The 13,680-nt window shown below is 70.8% G+C and overlaps 1 protein-coding gene across 4 annotated transcripts in view; it reads left to right on the forward strand.

Moving 5' to 3' along the window:
• The window catches only part of KCNQ1 (potassium voltage-gated channel subfamily Q member 1), a 210,838-nt gene that overhangs the window by 40,605 nt on the left and 156,553 nt on the right, over positions 1 to 13,680 (forward strand). For all 4 annotated transcript variants that reach the window (XM_045821117.1, XM_045821120.1, XM_045821118.1 and 1 more), the window contains exons 3-6: positions 6,709 to 6,835; positions 7,293 to 7,371; positions 7,670 to 7,766; positions 8,026 to 8,166. In XM_045821117.1, coding sequence (XP_045677073.1) covers positions 6,709 to 6,835; positions 7,293 to 7,371; positions 7,670 to 7,766; positions 8,026 to 8,166 — 444 coding nt within the window. The remainder of the gene's footprint in view (positions 1 to 6,708; positions 6,836 to 7,292; positions 7,372 to 7,669; positions 7,767 to 8,025; positions 8,167 to 13,680) is intronic.

Consider the following 13,680-nt stretch of genomic DNA (forward strand, 5'->3'; position numbering starts at 1 on the left):
GAAGCCCCAGTGACATCCAGGAGCCGAGCCCAGACCTGGGTGGGGTCGGGGGTGGGGGCCACCCGCAGGGCAGCAGGGCCCCCCGAGTCTTCCTGGGCCCCCTCAGCTCAGCCCCACCGAGGGGTGGAACATCTTGGTGAGCCCCAGGGTGGGCGCTGTGCTGGGGTCCGAGGTGGGGGAGGCCGACCCAGCCTGGGGAGGCCGCTGGGGAGGTAGAAGGGATCCCCTGGGTGGGGCTGTGCCCTACAGCCAGGGTGGGAGAGAGGCAGGCCATGGGGACACTGCCCGGGCCTTGGGGGGAGGGGGGTGTGTGGGGTTGGGGTGCATACTAGGGGCTCAGATATCAGGTTGAGGGGGGTTCAGTGCTGTGGTGGCACGGGGGCCCCGAGACAGGGCAGGGCAGGGCTCTCCTCCAGACCCCCCTCGGCCCCTTCCTCCAGGGGGTCCCTTCTCGGGGGGCCGTTTACCACCCGTGGGCCCCCGTGGGCAGCAGGGGCACCCCTTCCCACTGCTCCCAGCGCCCAACGCGGGCAGCTGGGGGGCCCCGTGCAGCAGGGGGCGGACTCTGTCACAACTGCCCTGCACGGCCAGGGCCTCGGGCGGGGTCAAGGCCGGGGGCTGCGGGGCCAGGGGGTGGCGGCTGAGCCCAGGGCTCCCTCAGCTGAAGAGGAGGTGGATGTGGAGAGGCAAGCGGGGCCCGCTCCCCTGGGGTCCTTGCCCACAGGACCGGGCCCTGCCCCCCTCCCCCCTGCCCCTCCAGGGGTGCGCTGGGGGGCTGGTGCTCAGTGGGGCGGGCGGTGGGTGTGTGTGGAGGCCCAGCTGTGCCCAGCACATGTCTCCAGGAGGCCTGGGGCCCGCACCGTGGGCGCGCGGCCGGCAGCAGCTGGCCCCAGGCGGGACCCCGAACAAAGGGCGCTTTGAGTGGCCTCCGCGGCTGCTTCGAGCCGCCCGGCCAGCTGACCCTCCGGGAACGCCAGGCCCAGCCCCCTCTGGGGCTCACTGGTCCCGTGCGGAGGGGAACAGCTGGCCCCGGACGGAGCCTGCGGCCGGGCTTTGCGCTGTGGGCACCAAGGGGACGCCTCCTGGCCCGAGACAGCCGGCCCACAGGTCAAGGCTGTGGGAGGGGCCGACCCCTCACCCTGGCCCTCCCGCCCCTGGTGCTGATGGCGGACCTGGCGTCCACCTCTGTGCCCCTCCAGGCCTCCACACCCACTCCCCCACCTTGCCTAGGGGGCCTTCGAGGGGTTGGGGGCTCCTGCAGAGGCCCCCCTGAGTCAGCCACATCTGCCATCCACAGGGCCGCCACGCAGGCCGCCGTGACTTCCGTCCCCACTCCCCCCTCCCGGCCAGCCCCATCCTCACGCCTGGTGCCCCCTCTGTCCCACCGGCCTCAGTGCTGCGGGCCAGGGACTCGGGGCTCCTCTGGCGGAGCTGTCGGAGGGTCCTGGTGTGTGTCTGCCGGACGGCAAGACGGTTATGGAGAGTGGAGTCTCCGGGGCGGCTGATGGAGTCTCAGGGGCCTCTGGGGACCCCACGGCCCCCCGTCCCCACCGCCCCAGCCTGACCCTCTGCTCCGGCTCCCTCGTCACCACCGCGTGGCACTCTGTGGTCACCGCCTGAGTTTGGGTGGTTCCCTTCGGCTGGGCCAACGGTGTCCCTGAAGGTGGGAGCCAGGCCTGGAGGTGGCTGTGAAGGGGGTCTCTGGCCCCAGGTGGCCAGGAAGGGATTCGGGGCAGTTCGCTGCCCCGAGGGGCTGGCCCGGACGGTCCTGTGCAGAGACCTGCCCAGGGGGTGGTGGGGGGCAGGCCGCATGGACACTGGCCAGCAATGCCGGGAAGCACCCACTTGCACCTTTCAGCCGCTCTCCCTCCGCCCGCGTGTGCCCAGGGCGGGACTGCTGGGTCACCGGGCCGTCCTGTGTCAGCGTTCCAGGACCTGCGGCATCCTGTCCCCGCCGCGGCCCACTCCCGGCAGCCGCTGCGCCCAGGCCCACGGGCCCCCTGTCTCGCCAGCACTGGTTTTTGTGGGGGTTCCATCCCGGTGGGGGTGAGGCGGCGTCTGGCTGCGGCTGTGACGTCAGACACGTCTTCACGCGTGTGCTGACCCTTCGTGCGTCGGAGGAGATGCCTGTTCAGGGTTTCGCCCATTTTCTCACGGGGTGTGTGTGTGTGTGTGTGTGTGTGGGGGGGGACTTTGTCTTCAACAGCAGTTCTGAATTATACAAGTGCCACTGCCGAGGGCTTCCGCAACACCCGCCCCTGCTGTCGGGGGAAAGGTGGGTCCCAGCAGGCGGCCGGGACCCAGCACAGCCCTGTCTCTGCCGGCCTCTGGCAGGCCATGAGCGCTCGGGGCTGGACCCCGGACCACTCGGAGGCCCCCCATCCGTGAGGCCAGCCGTGGCCAGGCTGGGTGGGGCAGTCCTTTGTCCTGAACTTGACGCCAGCACAGCTTTCCCCTCACGTCTGTGGGGTCGAGTTCAAGGCCGTGTCCGTCCCTGACCCGGAGCACACCCAGGGTTCCTGGAGAGGGCCCTCCGGACTGGCTGGCTCCCTTGTCAGCGGGAGAGCCCAGGGGGTCCCTGGGCCCCACAGGTGTGGTGGGTGGGGTTCCCCAGGGGGCATGGGGGTGCCTGGGCTGGGCCGAGAGGGCGGTGGGACCCGGTGGGGGTGGGTCTGGAGGGGAGCAGTGGGGTGCACGGATGCCTTGGGCCAGGGGAGCCCCTGGGCTGGGCTGGGCTGGGCTGCAGGGCCGGCCCTACATCCCATGAATCCCCTTGGGGGCTTGCTTGGGGGCCTGCCCCTGCCAGGGGGGTCACCCTTTGGTGGCCGGACCCCTGAGGCTGCAGGTGGGCCTCCCGGAACCCAGAACAGGGAGGGGGAGACCCTGCCTTCCCTCAAGCCTGCCTCGGGCTGGGGGTGTTGTCCCCCGGATGAAGGGTGGCACCGTGAGATGGCCCGGCGGGGGGTCAGCCCTCTTGCAGGCCCTGCCCCTGCCCCTGGTCGAGGCCCCTGCCGCAGTGCCCAGGCCGGGGTGTCCGAGGCCCCGCCCGCGAGCCCGTTCAGCCCTTCCGGCACCCCGGCCACAGAGGGTTGGCTTCCAGAGGCGGCGACGTGCTGGAAAGGCCAGGACATCTGTCCCTGGCGTCCCATCGAGGGCGCCTGGGTTTTAGGTCAAGCCGCGGCCTTGGCCCCGAGTGCCATCCTGCTGGGCACTGGAGGCGGGTGGCAGTCACTTTGTCTCTGAGCAAGCCGGCCCCCCCCAACTCCCCCCGCCCCCACCCACCACGTCGGCAGGCCCCACGCCTGGGGCTGCCTGGACGCGGTGAGCAGAGCCCGGGCGGCTGGCCTGCCTGCTCTGCATTCCAGACTCAAACAGGATTTGGGGATTAGCGTTGTTTAAAATTATTCCTACACCTCACCCTCCAGAGGGGACCCTGCCTTGCAGCGGGCCAGCCCGCAGGGCAGGGGCGGCTGAGCTCCGGCCAGACCCCCCCTGGAGCCAGAGGCCAGGCTCACGGGGTTGGGGGCTGGGGGGCTGGGGGGCTGGGGGGCTGCAGGGGGGGGGACATGCAGCCGTCAGCAGAAATGTCAGCAGAAATGCCGGATGTCTGTTGACTTGAAGGGGCTGCGCCGAGACGCTTACAGCGCTTCGGGTCTGCCGCTTCGGACGCAGCGGAGGGAAGCATGCGGTGATTATTTAAAAATGCAACAAAATGAGGAAAAAGCCTCTAAGGAAAGGGTGGACCCGCCCGCCTGACGGCACGGGGGCCACTCTCCGTTCCTGTCCTGGGAAACGCGTGAGCAAGATGAGGTCCCTGCTGATGGCAGCCCCCGGTCAAGGCCGCTGCCCCGGAGCCGGTGGGGGGGAGGGGGGGACCGGTGCCTCTCGCCCCCTGAGGCCAGAGCCCCTGCCTGCGTGTGTGCCAGCGTGTCCCCCCTGCACCCAACCACACACACCCCCCAGCACCCACCCCTGCAGCCCCCCGACGGACGTGATGTTACAAACCGAGAAACATGCAACAGGGAAGCTGTCGACACTCCCACACGGCCCCCCACCGTTCACTGAGGTCGCCCCAACACACAGCGGGCGGGGAGGGGGGCTATGTTTGATTTCGTCCTGATCAGTGACACGGGAGCTGACCACGGTGGTCAGCTCCCGGGCGGGGAGGGCCCGCCGCGGTCACCCAGCAGGACACAGGCCCCCGGGGACAGTGGGGCAGGGAGCCGGCGGTCAGGGGCCCGGGCCGGCCCCTCGCCCTCGGCAGAACACCCTCGGGTCCGTCCACAGGGCCCGGGCCAGGGTCCCCTTCCTCTTCAGGGCCGGGCGATGTTCCACGGTGCGGACGGGCCGCATTTTGTTGTGCTGTTTGGTGTCCCCGGAGGCGCCCTCCACGTTTGAGGCGGTTTCTCTGTTTCTGCGGCGCACGGCCTTGAGAGCGTTCTTCGCGCTGAATCCGCTGTCCCCCGGGGAGACGCTTGCACAGCTTAGCAGCGGCCCCGTTCCAGCCGCCCCCCCACCCGTGGGTGTCGTGGCTGACCTCCCGGTCCTCTCTCCCGCTGACCCCAATCCTTCACCCCCTCGGCTGATTTATAAGCGTGCTTTTTGACACTAGTGTAAACCGAATTGTCTTGGCGACTTCCTCTTCGGATTGCCCATTGTTCGCCGGAACAATGCCGCTGACACAGAGATGGTGACGGATTTGTAAACTGTCCGTGTGGACTCAGCACCCGACTTCGCCGGGTCCGTTTGCTGGGTCCCACCGACCGCCCCCCCGTGGCGCGGCGAGGGCGGCGGTCCGTCCGCGTGTGGGGCGGCGTCACCTGCAGGCCGAGGCCGAGGGGGCTCTACTCGTGCCTTCCGTCCGGGTGCCCTGCATCTCCCCCCTGCCCCGCGGCTCCGGCCGCACCGTCTGGGGCTGTGCTGAGCGGACACGGCACACGTCCATCATTGGCCGCTGACCTGGTGTTCAATGCCGTGGTTTTATTTTAAATATGACTTTTTATTCCAAAGAGGCAGCTGCCTTCCATGCTTCTCCGGCCGAGTGTCTCTTGTCGGGAAAGGGTGTCGACTCTCAGCGCCATCTCTGAGTCGGGGGGACCGTGTGCTCCCCTCCCCCAACTCCGTTGCTGTGATGTGAGGGCGTGGCCGGCGCGGACGTGCTGAACTGTCCTTGCATTCCAAGAGCGGGTCCCGCGTGGCCACCGCAGAGGATCTGTTCAGTGGGCCGCAGGGTCCCGCCCGCTGGCGTCTCGCGGAGGGCCTTGGTGCTGGCGTCCTCACAGCGCACGCTGCCTGCGTTTCCTTTCCTCGCCGCGCGGCTCCGTCTGGCTTGGGGACCGGGGACGTGCGGGGCTCAGAGAAGGGATCCGGAAGGGCTCTCTCTCCTTGCTTGAATCTCCGGGAGAAGTTTGAGAAGGAGCAGTGCCAGTTCTTTAAATGTTCGGTGGAGTTCGCCAGCAGGGCCCTCGGCTCCAGGGTTTCCCTTTGTTTCGGAGGGTTTTGTCGTTGTTTTGTTCTTAATTTTTAAAATGTGTTTAATTTTAGAGGGAGGGGGAGGGAGGGAGGGAGGGAGAGAAACACCCGTGCGAGAGGGAAGCCTCGACGGGTTGCCTCGTGCAGGCGCCCTCACCGGGGTGGGACCCGCGTGCGGCCCGGGCGCGGCCCGGGCGCCCCGACCGGGAATCAGACTGGCGGCCTTTCGCTCTGTGGGAGGACATTCCGCTGGCCGGGCCATGCCCGGGGTGGGGGCTGTTGGGGGGTTTTGATTCGGGTTTTCTCTTCCTCCGCGACTCAGTCCATCAGGCTTTGTGTGTCCAGACACTGGCCCCTGGCGTGGGGGTTGCACCGTCTGTAGGTGGACCATGGCTCCCTCCTCCCGAGGATGACATCCACACCAGCCGTCTCTGTCCGTCTGTTCGTCTGCCCACCTGTCCCTCCCTCCCTCCCTCCGGCCGGCCACCGCGCACCCACCCACCGTAACCCAAGCCCGAGCCTTGGCCTCCTGGCTTCCCCGTGCGCCCCTCCCAGCCCCTGACCGCAGACGGATGTGTGGGACAGCCCTTCTGGGCCCAGGCCGGGGTCTTCCGGGGGGCACGGTCCCAGCCAACCCCGTTTCCGCCCTCCTCTCAGGACAGGGCCAGGGACGCCCCCTGAGTGCCCCCCCCCCCACGCTCCCCTCCCTGCTGGGGCCCAGCTCCCCGGCCCCTGCCTGCTCTGGCCTCCAACCCTGTTCCCTGGATGCCGTGGCCCGGTGACCTGGCAGCTGTGTGAGGTGGCGGAGTGACAGTCCCGTGAGGGTGGATGCTCTCTGACCCCAAGCTGGGGGTGCAGGGCTCCCCTGGGGCTCTGTGGAGAGCACAGGCCCCCTGGGCCACCCTGCCCCTCCGGGCCAGGCGAGGGCACCGGACCCAGAGCCGACCCTGGGCCCTGGTGCGGGGGTCCCCTTGGGCCCGGGAGGCCCTGGTCTGAAGGGCCGCCAGCCTCACTGGGTGTCCACGGGCAGTGGACCGGGCTGGGGTCTGGCCGGGTGGACCGTGTTAGAAGCCTGTCCCCCCACCTCACGGACCTGGATGCAGGCCGCTGGTGTGGGGTGTCTCTCTGCGGAGGCTCCCGTGTTGGGGGGGGCTGTGCACGGGTGTGGCGGGCCGCAGAGCCCCACCGCAGGACGCACGTGCTCACGCCCCCCCGTTCCTCCCTGTCCCCCCCCAGGAGATCGTCCTGGTGGTGTTCTTCGGCTCGGAGTACGTGGTCCGCCTCTGGTCTGCGGGCTGCCGGAGCAAGTACGTGGGCGTCTGGGGGCGGCTGCGCTTCGCCCGCAAGCCCATCTCCATCATCGGTGAGTCGCGTGGGTCCCCCTGGGGGGGGGGCTTCACCCTGGGGTCTCCAGGCCGGGAATTGGGGGGGACCGCCATCAGGGGCACCCCTGGGACGTCCCTGAGGACACAGAGCCCAGGCCGCTCTACCTGGGACGGGGAGGACCCCAAGGCCAGCAGGGGGGCCCCCGGGTGCTCCGGCACAGGGCCAGCCTCAGCACCCCGCCCCCAGACGCTGCTCGCAGGACGGGGGTTGCAGTGGTGCCGGGCACAACGAGGGCGTCTGCCGCCCCCCCAGGCCGGCGGGGAGGGGGAGGGGACCGGGTGGCTCTGCAGGTGCCCGAGACGGGGCCGGGCCTGCCGTCCGAGGGTCCCAGGTCCCTGCGTGAGGCGCCCCCCCCTGACCCCTCTGCCCAGCCCTTTCCCCTGAGCCGGCTGCCGGGCTGGTGACGGTGGCGACCTGCTGCCCCCCCCCCCCAGACCTCATCGTGGTCGTGGCCTCCATGGTCGTGCTCTGCGTGGGCTCCAAAGGGCAGGTCTTCGCCACCTCGGCCATCAGGTACGCCCCAGTGCCAGGCGCCGCCTCCCATCCCCCAGCTGTGGGCGGGCCCGGGGGCAGCGTGCCGGGAGGGGGTGACTCTGCACAAGTTCTGTCTCCCGCTGCCTGGACGCAGGCTGCGACCGGACCACCCGGGAGCCTCAGTCTGCTCATCCGCAAACTGGGTTGGCGGCGACCCAGGGGCAGGCAGGGCGTGGAGACGCGCCGGAGGGGAGGGGCCGAGGGCACGAGGGCCACTCGCCCTGAGGGCTGTGGGGCGGGGACGCGCCCCGTGGGGACACAGGCTTCTCCCCCGCAGGGGCATCCGCTTCCTGCAGATCCTGCGCATGCTGCACGTGGACCGCCAGGGTGGCACCTGGAGGCTCCTGGGCTCCGTGGTCTTCATCCACCGCCAGGTGGGGCCCCGGTGGGGGCGGGGCCCGGGCAGGGCTGTGCGGTGGGGGGCCCCGGCCCCACAGCGGCCGTGCACAGGAGCTGTGGGACCTGGATCACGGTGACGGACGTGTGCCGGCTGCGTGGGGGACACGGCGCGGTCCGCGTGGAGCCGTCCGGGAGCCGTGGGGCCTGGCCGCCCGCGTCCCTGTGCCGTGTCCCTGCCGCCCCGTGCGCTGACCGGCCTGCCGCCCCCCTGCCCGCCCCCCTGCCCGCCCCCAGGAGCTGATCACCACCCTGTACATCGGCTTCCTGGGCCTCATCTTCTCCTCCTACTTCGTGTACCTGGCCGAGAAGGACGCCGTGAACGAGTCAGGCCGCGTCGAGTTCGGCAGCTACGCCGACGCCCTCTGGTGGGGGGTGGTAAGTCGGGACCCTTGGGGGGCGCTGTCCTGTGGGGGGGGCTGCGCAGCCGCTGTCCCCGGGGCCCGGGCAGAGGAGGGGCTGGGGCGTCGCCCTGTGGGCCTTTGGGCTCTGGCTTCTTGAGATGTTGGGCCTCGTCAGTGGGGACTCCGAGCTCCCACGCCGGACACCCTGCTGGGCAGAGCTGGGCGTGAGAGGGCTGGCCGGGCGCTTGCCGAGGGGAGGACGGGGTGTGGTTGCGGGGCACAGCGCTCTGGGGCACACGGGCCCAGGAGGGTCTGGGACGGGCTGGAGCCTCGGCGAGAGCCCAGCAGGTGCCCGTAGGAGCTGCCGGCAGCAGGAGCGGCCGCGTGGGAGCCCTTCAGGCTGGGGGTCGGGGTGGGGGTGGCCGACGTCCAGGCCTGCTCGGGCCAGGGAGGGGAGCGGGTGGCCGCCTGCACGCAGGAGGTGGGCCGGGCCTGGGGGGCAGCAGCACAGGGTGCAAGGGGCCCCGGCCAGCTGGCCGTGTCTCCCTCCCTCTCCCCGGGGGGAGGCCCACCCCGCTCACCCAGGTGGGGGACCACCCTGTGGCCCTAGGCAGGCTTTTGCCGCTCCCGCGTCCCCACCCCGTGACGCCCGGCGTGCAGAGAGGGCTTCCGACCTCGGCGCGTCAGGGAGTTTTCCGGGAGCTCCCGGTGCACCAGGCCAGGCAGCACGGGCACCGACGGGCTGGCCCGTCTCCCGGGCAGGGAGGGCCGGGTGCTGGCCCCTGTCCGCCATCTGCCTGTCCCTCCCTCCCTCCCTCCCTCCCGGGGCCCACAGGCCCAGGTGGGGCAGCCCCGGCGGGTCTGGGAGGGAGGAGGGCTCGGTCCCCGGTAGAGAGCTTGCCCGTGGTGGACAGAGGGGACGGGCTGCCCGGAGCCGGGAGGACTCCCAGGGGACCGGAGCACGCGGTGCACACCGAGGCTCGGCGGCTAAGTGGTGCCCGGCCTCAGAGCTGCACCCCCGCCCCCCGCCCCCCGCCCCCGCCCCCGCCCCCGCCCCCCAGCCACTCCTGCAGCCGCGGGCAGCGAGCCCCCCCTGTCCCCCCGCCCCCGGCGCAGCGGCGCGCCCACTCCCACACCTGTGCAAACATCCGCCCGCCGGCCAGGAAAACGGCCCCTTTGTGCCCGGCTTGGCACCGGTGCCCCGGCTCTGGCCGTCAGCTGCAGCTCCAGCCTCGGCCACCGCGGGCCCCGGCCCGGCCATTGTTCCCGCCGGGCCCCGGGCTGCCCTGGGCCCCCGACACCCGGGCCCCGGGGCAAACGGCTCCCATTCATAGCGGCCGCTGCCCCTGCAGCTGTCCGGGCGGCCCCCAAGGCTTGAGTTATGGGCTGTGTTCCTGGCGCGGCCCGGACAAACAGAGCTGCAGAAACCGAAGCCGGGCGGCCCGGCCGGCGCTTCCAGCCCGTGCGCGTCTGCGGCTGAGCCGCCGCCTCCTATCAGCTGCCTGTGTCCCGGCTTTGTCCACCCTCCGTGGGCGCGAGCGCCCCAAGACGCCGGGCACTTCTACCCAGTGGACGGTGGGGCCGTCGGCAGGGCCATTTCTGGCCTGTCCACTGGGCCGCCCTGCCGCCAGGCCAGCCTCTCCGAGACGTGGGGGACACGCCGGCAGCGGGGCGGCCAGGCTGTGGGGAGGGGCCGTCCACTGCGCCTCCTCTAGAGCGCCGGGGAGCTGCGTGTGCGGACACTTGTGTGCCCGCTGGGCTGTGGGTGCGCGGGGTGGCCCATGGGTGCGCGGGGTGGCCCTCCGCCTCTCTGCCGCTCCGCCAGGCCAGCTGGTGTCGGTGAACAAAAGAGCCGACGTGCCTACGGCGCGGTGTCCCCGGGGACAGGGGGTACGATCGTCCCCAGGGGCTGCCACGCCCGAGTCCTGCCGCACACAGCACACGTGCGTGCCGTCCCTGATCGGGGGGCCGGAAGTCCGAGGTCCAGGTGTCCCCGGGCCGCGCTCCCTGCGAAGGAAGGCTCCTGGGGAGGGGCGTTCCTCCCGGCGTCCGGGAGCTCCGGGCATCCCTGGGCTTGTGGCCACATCTCCTGCCTCTTCGGGGACACTGCCCACCAGTTAGGGCCGCCCCGGGGCCACCCCAGTTGGTCTGAACTCGTGAGCTTCCCCTCGACCCCCTCGACCCCCTCGACCCCCTCGACCCCCTCGACCCCCTCGACCCGGGCCCTACTTCCATGTGAGCTCCTGTTCCGAGGGTACAGGTGGACCTGCATTTTCAGGGGTGGGGACCCCACTCGGCAGCTCAGGGCGGCAGGTGCCCTGCGTGGGCCTCCTGCAAAGGTCCCTGCCCTGCCCTGCCCTGCCCTGCCCTGCCCTCCCCTCGCCTCGGCGTGCACTCGGCAGCGAAGGTGCCGGCCCAGTGGCCGGGCGTCTCCTCCTGTCCCCCCATTCCAGTGGGGTCACCCACCTCGGGCGTGAGGCCGCCCCGCCCCCCATGTGGCGCCCCGCGCCCGGCCGCTGGGCGTTTGGGGAGGATCTCGGGCTTTTTCCTTCGCCGCTGGAACAAAACGCGTCTGTTTGCGCCGCGGCCGGAGAGGAGGGAGGGGCCGCCTTCCCACACACAGGCCCCTCACTGTCCCGCGCCCGGGGGTCTCTGCAGTCCGAGGCGGCGGCAGCGGGCTCTGTTTACCCCCGCGTCTAAATTTAGAACGTGGAGCGAAAACGCTGGCAGCCTGTCCCCGCGTCTCGGCCACCATCTCGAATAGTCGGACTCCTGTTCCCCCTTCCTCCGCCGGTGGCTCCGGAAGGCCCCCTGGCCGCTCGGGCTGCGCGGCATCCTGGGAGGGTGGGGTCGGGGGGCTCCGGGGGCCAGGTGGCACCTGGGCAAGGACAGGGCCTCCCAGACAGTCACGGTCACATGCAAGATGACTGTCAGGACCTCCTCTGACGCTGGGGAAACTGAGGAGGCCCCGTGGGTCCCGGGTGGCAGCCCCGGCCCGCCCCACTGTGCTCAGAGCCCCCCCCATCCGGGGCTCTTCCGCCACCTGGGCCCCGGCACAGCCTGGGCGGGCGAGGCGGCTGAGGGCTGAGCAGCCCCTGAGGAGTCCTGCACCTGTGGGCCAGCGGGCTCTGGGAGCCTCGCCGGAGCACTCCCTGAGGAAGGGCATTCAGAGCTGGGTTTTGCAGGATGAGTAGGAGTCTGTGGGGGCAGGTCCATCTGCTGCCCAGGAGCTGATGCCTGGGAGCATTTGTCGCTGGGACTTGGCGGGCCCTGTGACGGCGGGCCCTGTGACGGCAGTCACGGGGATGATTTCCTTGGGGGGTGGGGTTCGGTTCTCATCAGCCTCACCCGACAGGGAGGAAGGTGCTTGGTGTAGGGAGCGGCATGGGGACGTGGTGGCCGGGGCCCTGGGGCCGGAGCTGGACGGGAGCGAGAACGTGAGGTCTGGACACCCCCCGTCACGGTGCCATGATGGGGGCCCAGGGCACAGGCCCCTTCTCACAGTCCGGGTGTCCTGTCTCAGCCCGGCCACGCTGGTGCAGGGACACAGGACCTGGGCGGCCCCAGGCCGGGCTAGCCTCCAAGGCCTCTGGCATAGTGGTGGCCCCTGTCCCCAGCCTCCGTTTCCTCCTCCATAAAGACTTGTCAGATGCAGGTGCCACCCTGGGGACCCCCTAAGTGTCCTGGCTGGCAGTGTCCTGCCTCCTGCCGTCGGCCACCCTCCCCTCTGGAAGGAGGGCCGTGACATCTCCCAGATGTGTCCAGCCTGTGGTGGTGGCGGCCGCAGACTGACCGCTTGCTCAGTGGTGTGGCCGTGACTGGGCCAGCGTCCCCTCAGAGGGCAGCCTGCAGGGTGCTGCCGCAGGACGGGGGGAGTCGGGTGGTACCAGCCCCCGCTCCTCAGGGCAGAGAGGGAGGGGCAGGGCCTGGAAGCTTCTCCCCGTCCCGGTCCCCAACGCGGCAGTGGAGGCCTAGAGGCCACTGGGAACACGAGGCCGGCTCCGGGCCCCGTGACGAGCCGGCTGTGTTGGTGGGGCCTTGGGGGAGCTGCCTGGCGCCCAGGCGAGGGCCGCAGTGGCCCAGCCGTGTCTCCCCACATTTGGGGGCCCCTCGGCTGTGCGGATCTGCAATCCTAGATCCCCCTCGTCCAGGGCGAGTTCCGTGAAGGGCAGCTGTAAAACGGCCTGTTCCGGGGCTGCTTGGGGCTGCGAACTCGGGAAAACAAACATCGTCGTGGGGCTGGGCCATCTCCTCGAAGAGCCGAAGGGACGTCGTCAACTTGACGAAGGGGGTCTGGGGCAGGGTCTGAGGGAGGGGCCCAGGCCGTCCTCCTGGCCCTGGGCATGTGCTCTCCAGGTGGGGGACGCCTGGCCAGGGCACCCGGACTGTGCTGGCTGGCTGGTGGGCAGCGGCAGGGCCCAGGCCCGGGCGTTTTCAGCGTCTTCATACCCGCTCGCTCCAAGAGCAGTAGGTGTTTGCTCACACGAGTGGTGCGTGTTTGCATGCGTGAAACCAGCTCACGGAAGAGGAGCCCGCTCCCCAGCGCCCCGCCCGGGCCACCCCGGGTCGGCCTGCAGGCCGCGTGCCAGGCCGCCTGAGAGGCAGCTGTGGCCCAGACGCCGCACGTGGGGTGCAGGCCCTCGGAGAGGACACCCTGGTGACAACGGGGCTCTGGGCTGCCCGGGGCCCCCTTATCTGCCCGTCGGCTGCCAGCCCCGCCGTGGCCCCAGGGTGGCCTGGTGCGCCCTGCAGGTCCCCGGGCCAAGGCCTAGGCATGTGCATGCGTGTGGGGGGTGGGCGTGAGGTGTCGGGCCTGAGTGAGCCTGGGAGTGTCATGCCCGACCTGGCACCAGCCCCTGTGGCCTTGCCATGCCATATGCGTGTGTGCTCATACATACATATGTGCCATGTTGCCTCACACGCCTCCCCATGTGTGCAGTGTCCCCAGTGTGGAAGGCAGGTCTGTGAGTGTGCGCCCAGGGCGGGTCTGTGCAGGGGCTGCTTGGAGCCCACTCAGGCCCCGCCCTCATGTCTCCCACGCCCTGTGCTGTCGTCCTGCCCACAGCCCAGGGTCCTTCCTGGCTCCTGCTTCCCGCCGGCCTCTCGCCTCGCTCTGGGGGCTCTGTGCTGTCCCTTGTGCCACGTGGGGGCCTCGCCTTCAGAGGGACAGAGGCTGCTCGGGGGGGCCTCCTGGGCCCTCCCTCCACATCCCCACTCCCCACAGCAGACTCATGGGGCAGGGGCATAAAGGTGGGGGGGGACTCCCCGTGGACCTTCCGGGCTCTCGGAGGCTGCCCTCACTGGCTTGGTGCCCCCACGGGAGCGAGGCCAGGCCGCCTGGGACAGATGGGCAGGTCCACAGGGCGGGCAGGTCCCTCCAGGATGGCCCCTCTCATGGGCACTCCGGGCCACTGTGCCCGTGGCCCTGGCGTGCAGGTGTGACGGCCCGTGTCGACAGGCCAGTGGTGACACGGACCGTCCTCGGGCCCCTTGCCAGCTCAGAGCCGGCTCCTGCGACACCTGGACTCTGGGGGGCAGCTGTGGGCCA

This window comes from Phyllostomus hastatus, unplaced genomic scaffold (genome assembly GCF_019186645.2).
Source record: "Phyllostomus hastatus isolate PE091 unplaced genomic scaffold, TTU_PhHast_1.1 phas_scaffold_443, whole genome shotgun sequence".
In the NCBI taxonomy this organism is placed as follows: domain Eukaryota; kingdom Metazoa; phylum Chordata; class Mammalia; order Chiroptera; family Phyllostomidae; genus Phyllostomus; species Phyllostomus hastatus.